Raw genomic sequence first — 22410 nt, 5'->3', positions numbered from 1 at the left:
AGCATGGAAGACAGACACTTTGAAAAGATAGCCAAGGGGTACAAGAGGATGGGGATCAATCCAAAGTTCTGAGCAATAAGGAGATCCAACTCTCCGTTAACTAGCTTGTGAATTACCCTGGGAGCTTGTCACCTATCCTCGCCCCAGCCTTCCTGCTTCCCCTTGCCATGCCTATTTAGAGAGTGGGCAACGCAAGTGGAAGACTCAAGCCATTCCATGTGGTTGCTCTCAGCACTCCTGGTAAAGCTCAGAGAAGAGAGAAGTCATTGGTTAAAATGAAATGGTCTGCGAATCCTATTTATCTACATCCTCTCTGCCTGCCACAATGACAAATAATTGATCCCTAACTCTCTGAAATCCCCAGAGACTGGGTATTGTAATTCTACACTAAATAATTTTTTCCTTCATTTAGTATTTCATTACGTATATATAGGAATGTATCTTTAAAACTGGTATCTATTTTTATTTTGCTACGTTTCCTTGATTATCTTAGGAAGCACTCATTGAAAATAAATCTAATGATACTATTTTTGTGTTCTATTTTCCAGTTTGTATTTTTGTCATTCTGGATCCTATTCCTCTACGATCGAGAACTCGTTTACCCTAAGGCCCTAGATGGTATCTTTCCAGTGTGGTTGAATCATGCAATGGTGAGTGAAAGGAAAATTTAGTGAATACAGAACGGCAATAGCCTCTGTTCTGAGAACTCCAAGTGCCTTATTTATGTTTCCAAACTGCTCCTCAACCCCCAAAATCCCATTCACTCCTCCCTCTTCATCCCGTCGCTATTTATTTAAAGAACACTTTGAGAATACGAAATGAACAAAAAGCGGTGCTGTAACTGGAGATACAGAGAGCAGATGGGATGTCCAGGCAAGACTCTTCGCCAAGTTGCTTATGAAGTTATTGAAAAGACATGAAACCATAAGGGCAAGCAAACTCTTGGAGCCTGCAGTCCTGAAAGAGAAGTAACTTCAGCAAATAACATGTAATGAATTCCTATCTAGGAATGGAATCAAGCAAGCTTTAAAAATAATCCACCCTGGATGTTAACTAGACTTGTGGTGGTGAACATTTTGCAATACATACAAATATCAAATCATTATGTTGTACACCTGAAACTAATATGCTATACGTGTCAATTATACCTCAAAAAAATCCACCCAAATGTCCAAAGAATAACTCACGGCTCAGAAGCAGCTTCTTAGCTAACACTTGATCACAACTATTTATCACAGATGATTTACACACTTCTGTTTCCCATTTGGGTTTTTATTCATGTATTTATTTTTGAGGGGCTGAAGAGTAACCAGAACCTGTTCTGAGTTATTCAGGGCACTGTATGTGAATACCAGTAACAGTGGCCTGGACAAGCAGAGCTGGAGCAGGACTGTCCAGGCCTTGGATGAAGGAGGTCTGAGTCATCAGCACCACACGCACAGAGTAATCAAACTACTTGCTCCGCTTCTCAATATTTACAAATGTATTTCCACATTAGTCAGGAATTCAGAAGGAGGTCTGAGAGTCTGTGAAGCCAATGACATTTAAAAACCAGGGGGGGCTTCCCTGGTGGCACAATGGTTGAGGATCCGCCTGCCGATGCAGGGGACACGGGTTCGTGCCCCGGTCTGGGAAGATCCCACATGCCGCGGAGCGGCTGGGCCCGTGAGCCATGGCCGCTGAGCCTGCGCATCCGGAGCCTGTGCTCTGCAACGGGGGAGGCCACAGCAGTGAGAGGCCCGCGTACCGCAAAAAAAAAAAAAAACCAGGGGGAAGTCACAAGGCAGTAGCATATCAAGGCTCCTCAGGTTCACAGACTTTCTTCTACCTCCAACTTTTCCACTGTCTTAAAACTCACATGATTACCAATTTGGAAAAGCAGCTCAGTCCACCATGTGCCCTGCCCCCCACCCCTCAGAAAAACGTACTTTCACTTTAAATATGTGCTCAGTGAGATACTAATTAATTAACTAAGGTATACAAGTTCCATCTCATTTAGAGTTCAGGACCAAAAACTATATATTTAATAAGTCCCACCTCCCCGAGACCCGTCCTACCAGCTTCTTTTTGTCAGATCACCTCCTCATCTTCCCAGTTTCCCATTAACATTGATCTGAAACCCCTACACAGGGAATATTGTGGCTTTTTATGGCACTTAGACTATATTAAGTATGTTCCTCAAATAGGAGCCCATTTAATTCATACAACTTTCTTTAGATAACAATTACAATCCTGAATTTTTCCAAATTAAAAAAATAAAAACTCAAAAAGGTTAAGTGATTTGCCTGGGGCCACTGAGCTCATAATTCACTCTTCCTTGCCTTGTACTATAGTAAGTGCAGAACTTGTAGTTCAGTCTAGTTTCATAATTCACCAGGCAATCAAAAAGGATGTCACTTTGCTTGATTAACAAAGCAAAGTGAGAATTCTCACTTAAAAAAATCCAAAATCCCCATCTGTATGCTAATAAGCCAAAACTCTACTTAAGAAAATGAAGCGATTTGGGACAACTGACTGAGCTGGATGTTACTAAAATAAAAAGGCAGAGTATTGAAAGTGTCTTTTATTTGGAGCCAAACACATATATCAAATACCTTTTCAAGGTTTTGTTAGCTCAGCTAGTAGTTTTCCTACAACTATTACAAGCTTCCTACCTCTTTGGGGTACCATTTTCCACATGGAAGTAAGATTAGATTTCTTCCAAATAGTTGTGATGGTGATGCCCAGCATTTGTGACCTGGCTAAACAGCCATATGGATTTTTGGTAATTTTGGAAGCAGGTAGCTTGATAATGTATGTCATATCTATCAATTAATTAGCAAGGCAGATAATATACAACAGAGAACATAAAATATTCGTGTGCCTTCACAACCTGGGGGTTTCTTTTGACCCTGCTCTCTGCCTTTTGGTCAATCAAGTAACCTGAATCCCTTAGAGAGAAGGGGCTAGGGTCCAAAAATGTGGAATGACAGTGAAAAAGAGAAAAGAAGAGGCAACCTGCCTTGGGTCAGACACAGACTCTTCTGTGATTCTGTTAATTTCATCGGAGAAACTGCCAACGGAGCCATTTCTAGTGAAAATGTTGGCATCAGCAAAACCAGCATTGGGTGCTCCTAACGGGGTCATCCCCAAACGTCCGTGCTTCCTTATGGTGTGTGCTCCAAATCCAGTGTGCTCGTGACTGCATCTCATCCCTCTTCCCCAAACTGTGTCCCTTGCTCTGGACATTTTCTGTCCTCACTATCAAATACTCCTGGTCTATGACCTCAAGGAATGCTCTCTGTTGACTTTTTAAATACTAGTATAAAAGAATATGGAAATGGCTGTTACTGGGTTAATTTGTTGACACTTTGTGCATTTTAACAGTGTCCTTCCACGACAACTCAAATGAGTAAATACCCAGAAACCACCACTGTGGCAGCCAGAGTGAGGATGGGAGGTCACTGGTACTAGTTGCTTCCATGTAGGGCTGGGCCTGATCTTAAAATGAATCACTTCCTGTATTGCTCCTTTTTTTCTTCCACAATATAAGAATTATTGCTGTACACAGCCAGCGTCATACTTTCCTGAAGGTTCTTTCATTTCACAACAGTCTTTATGTTTACTATTCTAGCCTTAGCTCTGGAATATTCTTCCTGTTGCCATTTGCGTTGCTGCCCTGGGTTTTATGAGTAGGATTTGTCAGATTAAGAAATACCACTCTCCCCTTTGACACAGTGTAGTTCTAAAACCTTCATGATTCATCAAGTCTTTGGGCTCCTCCCAACCCAACCCTTCTAGCTCATTCTAGACTTGCCATTGCAGTAGATCGTTCAAAGCTGACTATCATCTCTAATGGACATTCCTCTATCCTTGTTATATATTCAAACCAAACAGTAACATCAGTGTAATATTTGCATCAACCGTGGGCAGGCTGCCTTATTTAAAGTAGATCAACCGGACTGTTTTATTGCTAAGCTGTTCTCCAGTCTTCAAGAAAGAAGGGAAAGAATAGCAAAGTACTCCTCCAGGTTTTGCCAGGAAAACATTAACTCCTCAGGCATTATCTAAATGACTACTCAAGACAGAACCAGAACAGATAGATTCAAACAGCAGGAAGAGGACTCAGTAACTGAGGAAACTCTCAGATCCTAACCTGAAGGGAGCTGGGGGAACTTATTTCTCCGGAAGTCAACCTAAACCATTCAGGTTTCCCTAAAGGAGAGCGAAGAGATCAGAGAACCCCCCCAGAGGCCCTCTACATTTGAGATCAGTACATGATTATCGAGCAAGTGCATACAAGCACCTTATAAACTACCGAGGACTGCATAAATAGTTATGATCATGTAAGACTCTCAATCCATGATCACAGAGCTTTAGAACTGGAAAGGCTTCATTTATATTAATGGAGATTTCAAAACAATCTACTCTTAAGAGACAGGCCTTGGCTCTTTAAATCGGAGGAAATACCAAATGCAGCCACCTAGTTATTGAATGTGTTGTCATTTATTCACTTGAAATAAAATAATGATTAAGTACCAGCTATAAGGGTTAACACCAAGATGGATATTTGACAAGGGTTTTGACTTCTGGCAACCTTAAATCTGGTGGAGCCTAGTTTACACACACAACGTTGAAATAATACAAATAACAGTTAATGCTAATACAAGACATTGACATAGATGGTGTCATGCAGCGGTATGTTATTATTGCCAAGTGAATGACATAGACAGGAGGGCTGCTATGCCCCTTGTGTCCCAGCCTGGCTGTGACAGGCATGTGGGTCATGATTGGACAACCTGGAAGGCCTTTTAGCCCTCGCTGGGGGCTTGCTGGGGAGTCAAAATGTCAAGGGAAACTCTAAACCTTCCAGTTTCTTCCTCACTCACAGTATGCCACATGTTGTCCATCACTAAATTCAGGCCCCAGTCTCAGATTTTTCTCTCCCACCCGTAAGCTTGGTGTTAAACTGTCGGGCGGCTAGGTAGAGATAGGTGAGTCCTAATGAGTAAAGAAGGTCACCTGTGGGGACATCAGCATCAAAAGGCCCCCCTTTGTCCTCAACGTTACAAACCCCTCGCCCATGCCTCCTTGGTTCTTTACCCCAGCGCTTCTGGGCAGAGAGGACCCACAGTCTAGATATCTCTGGATAACTCAGGGGTTTTCAGCCTTTAGGAAACAGAACACTTTGTGAATCCGAGGAAATCTATGAACACTTTCCCAAGGAAAGCACAAATAACCATAAAATTTTGTGTACAATCTTAGAAGGTTCATAGACCCTCAAAATTCCATTTATGGACCGCAGGTTAAAATCTCCTGACATAACTGAACATATACTTGAAAACTGGGCCCCCAGATGAGTTCTAATGCTGAGTTCAAATAAAAAATACAAAATCAAGAATTATTCATGGGGTGACAAGAGAAATTTGAGATATGATTCCTAACCTCAAGAAGCTTAAATTATAGTTTTATCTATATACATACTCCCACCCAGTCTTTTAACTTGCTGTAAGTAGAGGCTGTGTTCTGAAGGAACTCTGGCAGAACATTTGCCACAGTTAAAAACAGCCCCCCGCCCCTCCAGTATTATTCCCCAGAAAGTCCATGTCTGAAAAGGAAGAGGGTCCTGGTCAGGGTTCCTATGGGGAACTCCACCTCCCATCTACTTCTGTTTCCACATGATATAAGACAACAGCCAGAGTATGTTCTGCTGATACAGCAGCATCCCGGCCCATGTCACTCACAGGGTGGTAAGTGAGATCCTTTGGAGGCTTGGTCTAAGTCTGCAGACATGCTGTGCTTGTGCTCAGTATAGATCTGGAATGTAGAGCCATCAGGATTTACTGAATATCTGGCAAGAAAAAAAAGGGAGATAAGATTATTAGCTTAAGACACAGGGGAGGTATGGATAGAGATGGTAGGGGAGGTGCAAGGATTGTGGAGAAGGAAATTGTTTTGTCTGGACATGTTTGAGATGCCAATTAGACAACAAACTTTAGATGCAGAATAGGCAGCTGGACATATAAGCCTAGGGGAGATTTCTGGACTGGTGACATAAATTTGGCTGTCTTCATTATAAAGATTGTTTTTAAAGTTAAATAAGATCACCTAGGGAGTAAGTATGGTTAGAGAAGATATCCCAGAGCTAAGCCTTAGAACATTCCAACTTTCAGTACTTGGGAGGAAAAACAGGAGAATTCAACAGAGGAGGTTGAAAAGGAGATGCCAGTGAGTTAGGAGGAAATCCAGTGCAGTTTAGTCTCCTGGAAGTCAAGTATATAAATGTTTCAAGAGGAAGTCTTCTACGTCAAAAGCTGCTGAGAGGTCAAATAAGAACGACACTGTAAGATGATCATTGGATTTGCAGTAATGAACTCTCTGGTGACTTGTACAAGAGCAGTTTGTTTGTTTGTTTGTTTTGCTGTATGCGGGCCTCTCACTGTTGTGGCCTCTCCCTCCGCGGAGCACAGGCTCCGGACGCGCAGGCCCAGCGGCCATGGCTCACAGGCCCAGCCGCTCCGCGGCATGTGGGATCTTCCCGGACCGGGGCACGAACCCGTGTCCCCTGCATCGGCAGGCGGACTCTCAACCACTGCGCCACCAGGGAAGCCCAACAAGAGCAGTCTGACTGGGGGGAGGGGAGAGCCTTGGTAGTGCTGTATGTATTACTTTCCTGCTGCTACTGTAACAAATTAATGCAAACTTAAATGGCTTAAAGCAATACAAATTATCTTACAGTTGTAGACGTCAGAAGTTCAAAATGGGTCTTATGGGGTAAAATCAAGGTGTCAGCAGAGCAGCATTCCTTCTGGAAGCTCTAGAGGAGAATCTGTTTCCTTCCCTCTTCCATCTACAGTCTGTCTGCCTTCTTTGATTCACGGTCTCTTCCTCCTTCAAATCTGTTGTACCATTAAATTCTAAAATCTTCTCTGGCCATTTTCTACTCTAGACCAAGCCCACATTAGAAAGAGAAACGATGACTGCCAACAATGACCAGAAAATGGTGCTGGGAAATAACTTGTCATGTGACTCTAGAGAGGGAAGAGCTGCCCTAGTTAAGCCAACGGCGTACCACAGGAAAGATCCTTTCTCAGAGCATTGCTCTAAATCTCTGAGCAAGAATGAAGACAGAATCATTTATCAGACCCTGATATTTACTTGGATTTTTTTTTCAGGTTTAATCACTACAGTGTTATAAAAAGTTGCCCTCTTGTTTTAAAACACTTTATTCATTCCATTCGCTTCCTAATCTAAGGTAGGTTAGACTCTCCAGTGGCACTGGAGAAACACTGGGTTAAATGAATGCTTAAAGCTCAGCAGTGAAGTCAGAAGCTAAGCTGGGATTAGGAAGCAGAGGTAGCTGGGTAAGGACAATAAAGCCATCTTGCCCCTCAGGAAGTCTTAAGGTAAACACAGGAGATTCTGATAATGAACTGCCAAAGGATTACCAGTCCACTTAAGGTTTTATATAACTAGAACCAAGCAATCACAGTGCCCGCTTTCTTCATCTCTTGACAGCAGAAAGCAGAATGGTGGAAGTATATCTTTTAAAAAAAAAAATCCCAGTTCTGAGAATTTCCAGTGTGTGCTGAAGAGCAGCTTGCTTTTACAATTCCATTATTCAGTAAATACATCCCAATTTCAAAATCAAAGTCAAAGGTTTTTAATGATCAAAACCTATACATGTCTTCTAAGAAGTTACTGGGAATTTGAATAATTGAAATCATTCGGTGTCCTTGAGGGTTCGCTAACTGGTCTCCCCTCCTGTGTGATGTAATTAGTCCCCACTTCCATGGCAACCACGGGTAATACTACCAACAGGAAGAATGACTTTATGCTGGAGAATAACCAAGGTGGAGAAACTCACAACAGAAGATCCTAAACCTCTCTGAAATACCAAAAGAAATAAAATCTAAGTGGGTAGGAGAGGGCAAAAGTCCCATGATCTCAGAGCGGAAGTGAAAATGCCCACGAGCAGCCTGGTGGAGGGTGTGAGAGCCTTCTCCACAGATTTGAATGGACATCCCCTTCCTGATTTGGGAGCCAGCACAGAAAAGCCCCCTTCATGCTTCTAGTTACTTCATAACCCCACAGGCAGACACTCTGACAGCTGCAGAGTCCCGTCCTTGAACAGGGAGCTGCTGACAGGCTCTCAACCAGCCTCCACATCTTTTTCCCTGGTCTCTTTATCTTCTCTGCCTACAGATCAACCACTTGTGCCTAATTGGGAATTGAGCTTTTCCAAGTCCTCTAATCTTACTCTCACCTCCACGTCCTTGGATTATCAGCCAGTAGATGATTTCTAGTCTGCTTTATTCCACTTGCCCACATATTATCCACCCATCACATGGATTCCTAGCTCTCACATGCTTATGTCCTAAGTTTTGAATTCTCAGCCCTGCCCTTCATTCCTCTCAATCCGATGGGCACAGTCATTAATATACAGGTACCTGCGTTCCCAACTGCTTCCTCAATCTCAACAACTCTTCCAACCTACCACCAGCCTTACTTACTTATCAGCTTCATCCTTTTTCTATCACCTTCATGTATTCACTAGACTCGTTTATTTTCTCTGAAAGTTTATAATTAGAGCAAAGCTAAAGAAGAGTGAGAACATGGGAAGAATGAGCTCTTTCTCTAGGGACTTCACACATGTTGAGCCATGTGAGACGGGGCAACTGCCAGAGTCTGTGAGAGTGTGAGCAAAAGGTTTGCTCAAAGTGGAGATCCTGCGTTTATGCTCAGTGATTCTACACTGAGTGTATACTTGCAGTCTTTTAACAGTGGTCTGATAAAAGGGCCCAGATGCCATTTAAAGAGCATCTCCATTAATACAAAAATCTACAGGCATGTTGGTGCACACTCCATGTGTTCACTCAAAGAATCAGCTATCTAATTCTGAATGCTGAGAAACAATAAAAACCTGATGTTAGAAACAAGCTTGCTGATCAGGGCGCAAGAGGGCATGGCCATTGCTTGAAAATGCTGTTCTTGCTATTGTCTTAGTACATATGACTAACAGACAATAATATAGTGATATTTCCCTTTTTACCCAATTCATGCTTGACGATAAATATTCTTTTGTAGCAATGATTGGCAGAGACACTAAAATACTTAACCTATCAAATAGTATTTAATAAAAGTCTTTTGTCTCCTATCAACCCAGGGACTTCAGTTTAAGCCTTATATGTGGGAACATTTTAATTAATATGCATACTTTTTCTGACATATTTTAAAATACTTTGCTAACCTAATAATGTCAGAGTTAGTGGCATTAAAATATCATGATGATCACAGAAATTGTAAGCCTAGAAAAAAAAGGTGCTTAAGAAATATTTGTTGAATGATATTTGACAACTGCAATATTAAGCTGCATATCCACAGGGAATGACACAATCTTAGTGGTATCTTTTGAGGTGGTGACTTTTAGAGCATGGTGCAGACAGTCCAAGACATCTCCAGGTACAGGTCATCAGGAGATGGACCATCTGGTGAATCACAGTCTATCTTCACAAAAGTCCTTTCACATCTGTTAAGGTTCTTCTTGGGCTAAAAAGTTGGACGGGATAAATTATTAGGAAGAAAAGTGCTGCAGCTTGATGCCTGAGAGTTGGTTTGGGATGAGTGGAAGCAAAATGTCTTAGCCCTGTGTCTCAGTTGCAAAAATAATTGATCTCAGATGTTTTCTACAAGTTAATTTTTGATTTCATGAAAACAATTGACAAGTGCCAGAAAACCTCAATTCTGGTCCCACTTCTGCCATTGTCTTGCTGTGTGATTTTTGGAAAAGCTAACAGACCTACACTGGGTATTGGTTCCTTGAAATAGGTGTGTTTACTGTTCTTAATTCTCAGTGATGCTATTAGGAGCACCTAAAATAATATGTGTGCAACATAAAGTGCTATCCGTGATCCGTAACAACCTATGCCAAATTGTTGTCAACTTGGAATCACCGTCACCCCTTCTCCATTCTCCTCTGCATAACAAGGGATAAGCCTGGAATCACACACAAGGTCCTAGAATCCCTTTCTCCATATGGTTCCAGGTGAGAGTCAGCCAATGACAGGCACTCTCATGAGACGTGAAAGTGAGGACGTCTTTTTCTCTAGCGGCAGTTGAGAGCAGATGTGCAGACACGAGGTTAGCATCAACTTCTGGACAAGCACCCAGGAATCACAGGCTTTATACTACAGGCAGCGAGGGGGCAGAGACTTCTGAGATTTACCACTTCTGAGCCAGCTCCCTCAAACCATCCCCTTGTAGTAGAAGTTTCCCTCACTTTTACTGCTTTGACCTTTCCAATAACTGCCAAAGCCTCTAAAACCTTCATCCTTGGAATCCCTCAATGGGCTTCCCTGTTCCTGATGGGATCCCGACTGATAATGACCATAAATTCCTGCATCCTTCCAAATCATGCCCACAACCCTTAGCAGGAGGAGAAAGTTATCCACCCAAAGGAAACAAGGTCCCGAGTGCCGTCCATTTCTGGCCATAGAGAGCAACAGTAGCCTGAAACAAACAAACATACAAACATCACAAGACACCTCAAACACTGAAAAAAATATTTTAAAAATATTTGTAAACATTTGACTTACGGACAAGAAAATAATGGAAATTCCCCAAAGTTAAAATAAAACAGAAGAGGAGCTAAGAAAGAGACTGAGATGCAGGCAATATCTGAAGAGAGCATCACTGATTATTTCTTGGAATTTATGAAAATTTAATCCTCAGAGTCAAGAAGTGCCAAAAAAAAAAAAAAAAAAAAGACACACAGGACACAGGGCAGACATCTAGTCACTTGTATGACATCACAGACACCTTAGACAAAAAGATCCTAGAACCAGCCAGATTAACAAAATGGATTTCCCAAAAAGGAACCACTGTTACACTGATAGCTGATTTCTCAATACCAACAAAGAAGCCAAAAGAAGTGGAATAACAGCTTTAAAGTATTGAAGAAAAAAAGAGCCAACCTATTTACTCTCCGAAAGTATCTTGTGAAACAGGGACAAAGTAAAGACATTTTCAGACACACGAAAACAGACGTTATCACCCACAGACCCTCAGTAATGGAAAATGCTAAAGGTCGTACTTCAGGAAGAAGGAAAATGATCTCAGAAGGGAGGTACGAGATACCAAAAACAATGGCAAGCAATGTGTTCAGTTTATGGTGACTTTAAAAAAGAATGAATTAAGGGCTTCCCTGGTGGCGCAGTGGTTGAGAGTCCGCCTGCCGATGCAGGGGACGCGGGTTCGTGCCCCGGTCCGGGAAGATCCCACATGCCGCGGAGCGGCTGGGCCCGTGAGCCATGACCGCTGAGCATGCGCGTCCGCAGCCTGTGCTCCGCAACGGGAGAGGCCACAACAGTGAGAGGCCCGCGTACCGCAAAAAAAAAAACAAAAACAAAAACAAAAAAAGAATGAATTAAAATCCTGGATGCAAACAGAATGTAAGTTGAGAGAGGGCTGATTAGAATTAAGGCATGCTAAGCCCCCCTGGATTGCTGGTGGGGAGGGGCTAGAAATAATGACTTATATTAGCCGTTACCACATTGAATATGCGTGTTTTAATGTCTAGAATAGCCACATACAAATGGAGTGTATGACTTATGCATCAGTAGTAAAGGAAAAAATAAACAGAAAAAAAAATAAACTGATGAGAGTTCGAATCCATGGTCAGAGACTGTTCTAAGGTGTGGAGAAAAGCATGTGAACAGGACCTGGTATGAGGTAGATTCAAACCCATGAATATGGGAAGTGGCTTATGGTGGAAAGGCCTTTCCTGCAGGATTAAGTTACCATCCCCCGAGAATCATTTCTACTGTTCCTGCAGGCACAGATCTCTAAATTATGCAACCAACCCCTAATTGAGCTGTTCCAGTTAATAAAGTAGGTGATATGATGGGGGTTGGGGTGCAGGATGGGAAGGTCAGAACATATTTGAGAGTAAAATGCTAAGCTTCTGAAGAACTCATTTTAAAGGGGTAGGCAAAAGAAAAGGGAATTAATGACTAAATCATCCTTTTTGTTCATCCCTTTAGTAGGGCTCTCATCCTTTTTGTTCATCCCTTTAGTAGGGACAAGAGCCCTGTTCCCGAAGGCTTATTCCACAGGCCACTATTTAAAAATACTAAATTGTGATGATAGATGAATTTGGTGCAGTGTTCTCCTTTCTAATCCCAGCAGCTGTCCCTGGAGAGGAGGCCCGTAGAGTTCTCTGGCAATTAAGAAGAGGCTCTTGGGCTTCCCTGGTGGCGCAGTGGTTGAGAGTCTGCCTGCCGATGCAGGGGACATGGGTTCGTGCCCCGGTCCGGGAAGATCCCACATGCCGCGGAGCGGCTGGGCCCGTTGAGCCATGGCCGCTCGGCCTGAGCGTCCGGAGCCTGTGCTCCGCAACGGGAGAGGCCACAACAGTGAGAGGCCCGCGTACCGCAAAAACAAAAGAAAAGAAAAGGCTCTTGATCATAAAGTGATCTCTGGAGGTGATCAAATTGCCTGCCTTCCATGCTAGGCAATGTAACAATTAAGCACAAGGTTTGTATCTTTTTTATATTGTGGTGCATGCTGTGTATTCGTTTGTATATAATTAAAGTTTCAGGGTTGGGTTTTAATGTCTCAGGATTGTCTGATTTACTTTCCTGTTAATGTCAACATGGGAGTTCTGCACACAAATCTACAGAACAACCTGGACCTACTAGTGAGGGGAGGGGTGAAATGCAAGTTCTATTTGTTACCCGGGATTTCCCCCACTGAGAGATCCAACTGGAAACCAAGTTCTCAGCTCTCCCCAGCTCAGCAATGCCCCCAAATGGAGACTTTGCCAACACAGGCACTGCTTTTCTTTTCCCCAATTTCCCAATCCCTTCCGTTCTTCTATTCTATTCTATTCTGGTGTTTGTGGGGTTGGCTCATTAGGAGTTTCCTTCAGGGCAGGTAGTGCTATTTGCGCCACACGCAAAACAAGCAGGTATGCCTTTCCGAACGGAACAAAGTCCAAGAGCATTGCCCCAGACCCATACGGAATTATCTATACATTCTGCTCATTCCTCTTACTCTAGCCACCAACTATCCCCAAACTGCCAAACCCAGGGCTCCTGTTTCCGCCCCCATCTTACTCTCAGTAGCATTCAGCACACTACACTTCTCGCTCCCTGAAACTGCTTTTTTTGGTTCTATTGATAGCAGACTGACTAGTTTTCCTCCTACCTCAGTCTCTGGCTGTGTCCTCTACCTGCCCTCTAAGTGATGCCCTCTTTAAGGCTTGTCCTGGACCCTCTTTGCCAGTACTCTTTTCCCAGTAACTACTCACATCCATCCCCATGGGTTTAATTCTATCCATGTGCTGAGTCTATAGCTCAGATAGCCTTTGAGTTCCAGACTTGTTTCTCAACTGCCTACCTGACACCTATAGGCGTGCCACGGACATCTCTGAATCAACGTGTCCAGAAGTGGACCTGTTATACTCATTGCCAAACCTGTCCTGGGCACCTCCATCTCAGAAAATGGAGCCACCATCCTCCCAACTGCTCAAGACAGAAACCAGCATTAACCTTCCCACCTCCCTCCATCCCACCACCCTCATATCCCATCTATGAACTAATGTCGTCGATGCTACCTCCAAAATATGTAGCAAATCTGTTTGCTTTCTAGTTTGCTTTCTGTTCACTGCCAACACCCTGGTGTCCACCTTCACTTCTCATCTAAACCACACAATACCTCCAAACTGGTCTTCCTGCTTCCATTCTCAACCTTTTCCATACAGCAGCATGATACACAGGAAACAGTGTCCCCCTTCCCAGTGCTCTGCAGTGGCTTTCCACTACACTTGGAATAAGTGTAGTGGAAACTACATTTATGGGAACTCCTTCCCATGGCCTACAGGCCTGATGAACCTGGCCCCTGCTTAATGCTCCAGACTCCAGTGGAGCCTGTCTCCCCATTACACTATGTTACAGCTCTTCCAGCCTCTGCTTTGTTTCTGTAACTATGAGAGCTCCTTGCCACACCAGGACCTCTGCATATGGTGTCCCCTTTGCCTGGAATGTTCTCCTTTTGCTCTTCCCTGGCTTTGCTCTTACACTTAGGTCCCAGCTTAAAAATGACCTCAGAATGACCTTCCCTGACTGCCTTATGTGAAGCATGTGCCTCCACTTTCCTTCCAATGAGTAGATTCCTGTTTGTTTCCTTTATAGCCCATATCGTGACTGGTATCTATGTGGCTGTTTACTTGTTTATAGAAAATCTTGCTGATTAGGCTGTAAGGTCTGCAAGGGCAGGGCCCATATATGTTTACTGTTTAATCCCCAGCACTTCACACAGCACCTGGCATGGGGTAGGCACCTAATGAAGATGGCTGCACGGAAGAATGAAGTCTTTTCCTCTTGCTCTGGTAGCTTCTCTGTGCCCTAGACTGACCCCAGAGTTCCTCCTCAGGGGTAGAGTGAGGTGTGCTGGGACCAAAGGGCATTGGAGGCAGAGAGAAAGCCTTTAGCAGCCCTGCCTTTACAATCTGTGGATGACATGATACGTTTGAAACTTTGAGGTGTTCTTTTGTACAGAAAGTTACAAGTGAGGAAAATTCTAGAGAGATTATTGGTACCTTGAAATATCTATGGGGCTTTTCATTGTTGTATCTGAGACATATGCTATATTAGTGACTGATTTATGTTCAAAGAGAAGCACAGAGTCATAGTAATTACATATATTTTGTTAAAGGAGAGATGATGTTTATTCTGATTTGGACTGGACTGTGGCTCAAAGGCGGTTCTGGAAAAACCATTTCCAGGCTTACACTTTCCTCTGTTATCACCATTCTCAGATGTTAATTAGGGAACTGAGTCTTCATGTAGCCAAAGAGAGTTCAAACAACCATCAAATCAAGGAAGAAGGGTGGCAGAGGCTGAATTTAAGAAAAGGAATGAAGCCATGACCACAGAAAAAACCAGATGAAAGAAAAGTGGTCAAAAGAAAGAGGAGAAGAATTGGTTGGAAAACCAGCCTCCTTTTATCTCTGTGAAAGTGTGTGGAAGGCCAATTTCCCCCATTTTTGTTGGTGGGCTAGCAGTGGCTCTGAAAGAGATTCTCTCTCTTTTTTATTTTTAATGACCGAACCGAGTTGCAAAAGGAGGCCCGACTGCGACCCGGTGGCCCTCGGCGGCCCTTTTTTAAGACCACTTTTTAAAAAGTCTTTATTGAATTTGTTACAGTATTGCTTCTGTTTTAGTTTTTTGGCCCCAAGGCATGTGGGATCTTAGCTCCCCGACCAGGGATCGAACCCACACCCCCTGCATTGGAAGGTGAAGTCTTAACCACTGGACCACCAGGGAAATCCCTCTGAGAGAGATTCTTGATAACACACAACCAAGGATTCCTACTGATAAGCAGAAGCTAGTAATGGGGTGCGTTAGTATTTGTGAAAAGTGAACCCACAAATGTGGAATTCCACCAATAGAAAGAGAATAACTACTTCGGTGGCTGCCACTGAACCTAATGTTTTTTCTTTCCTTTAACATCTTTATTGGAGTATAACTGCTTTACAATGTTGTGTTAGTTCCTGCTGTATAACAAAGTGAATCAGCTGTATGTATATATATATCCATTCCCATATCTCCTCCCTCTTGCGTCTCCCTCCCACCTTCCCTATCCCACCCCTCTAGGTCGTCACAAAGCACTGAGCTGATCTCCCTGTGCTATGCAGCTGCTTCCTACTAGCTAGCTATTTTACATTTGGTACTGTACATATATCAATGCTACTCTCTCACTTTGTCCCAGCTTACCCTTCCCTCTCCCTGTGTCATCAAGACCATTCTCTCTGTCTCTGTCTTTATTCCTGTCCTGCCCCTAGGCTCTTCATGACCATTTTTTTTCTTTTTTTTAGATTCCATGTATATGTGTTAGCATACGGTATTTGTTTTCCTCTTTCTGACTTACTTCACTCTGTATGACAGACTCTAGGTCCATCCACCTCACTACAAATAACTCAATTTTGTTTCTTTTTATGGCTGAGTAATATTCCATTGTACATATGTGCTGCATCTTCTTTATCCATTCATCTGTCAAGGGACACTTAGGTTGCTTCCATGTTCTGGCTATTGTAAATAGAGCTGCAATGAACATTGGGGTGCATGTGTCTTTTTGAATTATGGTTTTCTCAGGGTATATGTGCAGTAGTGGGATTGCTGGATCATATGGTAGTTCAATTTTTAGTTTCTTAAGGAACCTCCATACTGTTCTCCATAGTGGCTGTATCAATTTACATTCCCACCAACAGTGGGGACTCTCAAAACAGAGTTCCCTTTTCTCCACACCCACTCCAGCATTTGTTTGTAGATTTTGTGATGATGGCCATTCTGACTGGTTTGAGGTGATACCTCATTGTGGTTTTGATTTGCATTTCTCTAATGATTAGTGACGTTGAGCATCCTTTCATGTGTTTGTTGGCAATCTGTACGTCTTCTTCGGAGAAATGCCTATTTAGGTCTTCTGCCCATTTTTGGATTGGGTTGTTTGTTTTTTTGATGTTGAGCTGTATGAGCTGCTTGTATATTTTGGAGATTAATGCTTTGTCAGTTGCTTCATTTGCAAATATTTTCTCCCATTTTGTGGGTTGTCTTTTCGTCTTGTGTATGGTTTCCTTTGCTATGCAAAAGCTTTTAAGTTTAATTAGGTCCCATTTGTTAACTTTTGTTTTTATTTCCATTTCTCTAGTAGGGAAGTCAAAAAGGATCTTGCTGTGATTTATGTCATACAGTGTTCTGCCTATGTTTTCCTCTAAGAGTTTTATAGTGTCTGGCCTTAAATTTAGGTCTTTAATCCGTTTTGAGTTTATTTTTGTGTATGGTGTTAGGAAGTGTTCTAATTTCATTCTTTTACAGGTAGCTGTCCAGTTTTCCCAGCACCACTTATTGAAGAGGCTGTCTTTTCTCCATTGTATATTCTTGTCTCCTTTATCAAAGATAAGGTGACCATATGTGTGTGGGTTTACCTCTGGGCTTTCAACCCTGTTCCACTGATCTGTATTTTGGTTTTTGTGCCAGTACCATACTGTCTTGATTACTGTAGCTTTGTAGTAGAGTCTGAAGTCCTGGAGCCTGATTCCTCCAGCTCCATTTTTCTTTCTCAAGATTGCTTTGGCTATTTGGGGTCTTTTGTGTTTCCATACAAATTGTGAAATTTTTTGTTCTAGTTCTGTGAAAAATGCCACTGGTAGCTTGATAGGGATTGTACCGAATCTGTAGATTGCCTTGGGTAGTACAGTCATTTTCACAATGTTGAGTCTTGCAATCCAAGAACGTGGTATATCTCTCCATCTGTTTGTATCATCTTTAATTTTTTTCATCAGTGTCTTATAATTTTCTGCATACATGTCTTTTGTCTCCTTAGGTAGGTTTATTCCTAGGTATTTTATGCTTTTTGTTACCATGGTAAAAGGAAGTGTTTCCTTAATTTCTCTTTCAGAATTTTTGCCATTAGTGTATAGGAATGCAAGAGATTTCTGTGCATTAATTTTGTACACTGCTACTCTACCAAATTCATTGATTAGCTCTAGTAGTGTTCTGGTAGCATCTTTAGGATTCTCTATGTATAGCATCATGTCATCTGCAAACAGTGACAGTTTTACTTCTTCTTTTCCAATTTGCATTCCTTTTATTTCTTTTTCTTCTCTGATTGCTGTGGCTAAAACAGCCAAAAAAGTATTGTATAATTGTGGTGAGAATGGGCAACCTTGCCTTCTTCCTGATCTTAGAGGAAATGGTTTCAGTTTTTCACCATTGAGCACGATGTTGGCGGTGGGTTTGTTGTATATGGCCTTTATTATGTTGAGGTAGGTTTCATCTATGCCTACCTTCTGGAGAGTTTTTATCATAAATGGGTGTTGAATTTTTTTTCTTTTTTTTTTTTCTTTTTGCGGTACATGGGCCTCTCACTGTTGTGGCCTCTCCCGTTGTGGAGCACAGGCTCCGGACGCGCAGGCTCAGCGGCCATGGCTCACGGGCCTAGCCACTCTGCGGCATGTGGGATCTTCCCGGACTGGAGCACAAGCCCGTGTCCCCTGCATTGGCAGGCGGACTCTCAACCACTGCGCCACCAGGGAAGCCCCATGGGTGTTGAATTTTGTCAAAAGCTTTTCCGGCATCTACTGAGATTACCATGTGGTTTTTATCCTTCAATTTGTTAATATGGTGTATCACATTGACTGATTTGTGTATACTGAAGAATCCTTGCATTCCTGGGATAAACCCCGCTTGATCCTGGTGTATGATCTTTTTAATGTGCTGTTGGGTTCTGTTTGCTAGGATTTTGTTGAGGATTTTTGCATCAATGTTCATCAGTGATATTGGCCTGTAGTTTTCTTTCTTTGTGACATCTTTGTCTGGTTTTGGTATCAGGGTGATGGTGGCCTTGTAGAATGAGTTTGGGACTGTTTCTCCCTCTGCTATATTTTGTCAGAGTTTGAGAAAGGTAGGTGTTAGCTCTTCTCTAAAGGTTTGATAGAATTTACCTGTGAAGCCATCTGGTCCTGGGCTTTTGTTTGTTGGAAGATTTTTAATCACAGTTTCAATTTCAGTGCTTGTGATTGGTCTGTTCATATTTACTCTTTCTTCCTGGTTCAGTCTTGGAAGGTTGTACTTTTCTAAGAATTTGTCCATTTCTTCCAGGTGGTCCATTTTATTGGCATATAGTTGCTTATAGTAATCTCTCATGATCCTTTGTATTTCTGCAGTATCAGTTGTTACTTCTCCTTTTTCATTTCTAATTCTTTTCATTTGAGTCTTCTCCCTTTTTTTTTGATGAGTCTGGCTAATGGCTTATGAATTTTCTTTATCTTCTCAAAGAACCAGCTTTTAGTTTTATTGATCTTTGCTATTATTTCCTTCATTTCTTTTTCATTTATTTCTGATCTGATCTTTATGATTTCTTTCCTTCTGCTAACTTTGGGGGATTTTTTGTTCTTCTTTCTCTAATTGTTTTAGGTGTAAGGTTAGGTCATTTATTTGAGATTTTTCTTGTTTCTTGAGGTAGGATTGTATTACTATAAACTTCCCTCTTACAACTGCTTTTGTTGCATCCCACAGATTTGGGGTCATCATGTTTGCATTGTCATTTATTCCTACATATTTTTTGATTTCCTCTTTGATTTCTTCAGTGATCTCTTGGTTATTTAGTATCGTATTATTTAGCCTCCATGTGTTTGTAATTTTTACAGTTTTTTTCCTGTAATTGATATCTAGTATCATAGTGCTGTGGTTGGAAAAGATACTTGATACGATTTCTATTTTCTTAAATTTACCGACGGTTGATTTGTGACCCAAGATATTATCTATCCTGGAGAATGTTCCGTGAGCACTTGAGAAGAAAGTGTATTCTGTTGTTTTTGGATGGAATGTCCTATAAATATCAATTAAGTCCATCCGGTCTAATGTGTCATTTAAAGCTTGTGTTTCCTTATTTATTTTCATTTTGGATGATCTGTCCATTGGTGAAAGTGGGGTGTTAAAAGTCCCCTACTATTATTGTGTTACTGTCGATTTCCCCTTTTATGGCTGTTAGCATTTGTCTTATGTATTGAGGTGCTCCTATGTTGAGTGCATAAATATTTTCAATTGTTATATCTTCTTCTTGGACTGATCCCTTGATCATTATGTAGTGTCCTTCTCTGTCTCTTGTAATAGTCTTTATTTTAAAGTCTGTTTTGTCTGATATGAGTATTGCTATTCCAGCTTTCTTTTGATGTCCATTTGCATGGAATATCTTTTTCCATCCCCTCACTTTCAGTCTGTGCATGTCCCTAGGTCTGAAGTGAGTCTCTTGTAGACAGCACATATATGGGTCCTGTTTTAGTATCCACTCAGCCAGTCTGTGTCTTTTGGTTGGAGCATTTAATCCATTTACATTTAAGGTAATTATCAATATGTATGTTCCTATTACTATTTTCTTAATTGTTCTGGGTTTGTTTTTGTAGGTCTTTTACCTCTGTGTGTCTCCTGCTTAGAGAAGTTCCTTTAGTATTTGTTGTAACGCTGGTTTGGTGGTGCTGAATTCTCTTAACTTTTGCTTGTCTGTAAAGGTTTTAATTTCTCCGTGGAATCTGAATGAGATCCTTGCTGGGCAGAGTAATCTTGGTTGTAGGTTTTTCCCTTTCATCACTTTAAATATGTCCTGCCACTCCCTTCTGGCTTGCAGAGTTTTTGCTGAAAGATCAGCTGTTAACCTTATGGGCATTCCCTTGCAAGTTATTTGTTGCTTTTCCCTTACTGCTCTTAATATTTTTTCTTTGTATTTAATTTTTGATAGTTTGATTAATATGTGTCTTCATGTGTTTCTCCTTGGATTTATCCTGTATGGGACTCTCTGTGCTTTCTGGACTTGACTCTTTCCTTTCCCGTGTTATGGAAGTTTTCAACTATTATCTCTTCAAATATTTTCTCAGACCCTTTCTTTTTCTCTTCTTCTTCTGGGACCCCTATTATTTGAATGTTGGTGCATTTAATGTTGTCCCAGAGGTCTCTGAGACTGTCTTCAATTCTTTTCATTCTTTTTTCTTTATTCTGCTCTGCGGCAGTTATTTCCACTATATTATCTTCCAGGTCACTTATCCGTTCTTCTGCCTTAGTTATTCTGCTACTGATTCCTTCTAGAGAATTTTTAATTTCATTTACTGTGTTGTTCGTCACTGTTTGCTCTTTAGTTCTTCTAGGTCCTTGTTAAACATTTCTTGCATTTTCTCCATTCTATTTCCAAGATTTTGGATCATCTTTACTATCATTACTCTGAATTCTTTTTCAGGTAGACTGCCTATTTCCTCTTCATTTGTTTGGTCTGGTGGGTTTTTACCTTACTCCTTCATCTGCTGCATATTTCTCTGTCTTCTCATTTTGTTTAACTTACTGTGTTTGGGGTCTCCTTTTTGCAGGCTGCAGGTTTGTAGTTCCTGTTGTTTTTGGTGTTTGCCTCCAGTGGGTTAGGTTGGTTCAGTGGCTTGTGTAGTCTTCCTGGTGGAGTGAACTTGTGTCTGTGTTCTGGTGGGTGGGGCTGGATCTTGTCCTTCTGGTGGGCCTGGACCACGTCCAGTGGTGTGTTTTGGGGTGTCTGTGAACTTAGTATGACTTTAGGCAGCCTCTCTGCTAATAGGTGGGGCTGTGTTCCTGTCTTGCTAGTTGTTTGGCATAGGATGCCCAGAGCTGGAGCTTGCTGGCCATTGGGTGGAGCTGAGTCTTAGCACTGAGACAGAGATCTCTGGGCGAGCTCTCACTGATTGATATTACATGGGGCCAGAAGGTCTCTGGTGGTCCAATGTCCTGGACTCGGCTCTCCCACCTCAGAGTCTCAGGCCTGACAGCTGGCCAGAGCACCAAGACCCTGCCAGTCACAAGGCTTGGAAGAAAAGGAAGGAAAAAAAGGAAAAAAAAAAAAGAAAACGAAAAGAGAGAACCCCAAGCCTAATGGTAAAAGCAAAACCAAACAGAAAAATAATCACACAAAGAAACATACATACACACACTCATAAAAAGAAAACAAACAACAACAAAAAACCCCCAGTCAGAACCCTAGGACAAATGGTAAAAGCAAACCTTTCTACCTTGTTAGACTGGCTTCTGTTCAGGATTTCCAGGCTGCTATAATTCTGAGAGTCATTCTAATCTCTGCTCTTCTCCAGTCCTTCTGAAAATTATGAACCAGGAACTAATGTAGATCCGTGGATTTCAGTAGTAAAAAGCAGTCAAGAATGTGTGGCTTCATGGCATTTATACTGGTCTTCCTAAAGCCGGGCCACCTGCAGAAGCAACTTCTTGTAGCCCTGCTTCCATAAAGCCAGAACCTAATGTTTTAAGAGTTCAGTAGTAATCAGGAGTCTTATGTTGAGGGCAGAATTGGAAAACAAACAAACAAAAAACCAAAAAAACCCCTCATAAAGCCAGGGGAGATTTCAGCATTTCACTTCCCTTAATCAGAAGAGATTTTACCAGTGAAAATTCAGATCTGAAAGCTATAAAAACCAAACTAAAACAAAACAAAAACCTTTGTGCTTTCCCCCCCTGAGTTTGGAGACCAAAAAATGCACAATCATTTCAGAGGGGTATTCTGGAGAGCTCTCCTAGTACAAACTGCTTGGGAATAAAAGCTTGTGTGTTTTTGACATCTCTCTCCAAACACATCTAGGAACTCATAAAAGCCACGTTTTTACTATTCTCTGGTGAGACGGAATTTTGTGACCTTTTGAGAAATTCTGTTTTATTTTTCCTAAGAGGACCACGATAAGGAAGTAAGCCAAATTTCTTGGTAATGGGAGAATTTCAATGCCACAGGCTTGCATTCCCAGGAGTGTAGAGGGCTCTGAGCAAGTGGACTTGTAATCAACTTGTGCCACATGTAGGTTCCCAAATTTTACACTTAAAAACTTGTCTAGATGTCCACCCACTCTTGGGGTTT

The 22410-nt window shown here is 41.9% G+C and overlaps 1 protein-coding gene across 7 annotated transcripts in view; it reads left to right on the top strand.

The window, feature by feature from the left end:
• Positions 1–22410, top strand: part of ADTRP (androgen dependent TFPI regulating protein) — an 89139-nt gene that overhangs the window by 30207 nt on the left and 36522 nt on the right. For all 7 annotated transcript variants that reach the window (XM_022586668.3, XM_089918326.1, XM_089918325.1 and 4 more), the window contains one exon: positions 549–650. In XM_022586668.3, coding sequence (XP_022442376.2) covers positions 549–650 — 102 coding nt within the window. The remainder of the gene's footprint in view (positions 1–548; positions 651–22410) is intronic.

The sequence above is a fragment of the Delphinapterus leucas genome, chromosome 10, assembly GCF_059928025.1.
Source record: "Delphinapterus leucas isolate spDelLeu-1000000601 "Yukka" chromosome 10, BTC_Dleu_Yukka2, whole genome shotgun sequence".
Classification (NCBI taxonomy): Eukaryota; Metazoa; Chordata; class Mammalia; order Artiodactyla; family Monodontidae; genus Delphinapterus; species Delphinapterus leucas.
Note: the sequence above shows the minus strand (reverse complement) of the source record. Positions and strands in the feature narration are given on the sequence as shown.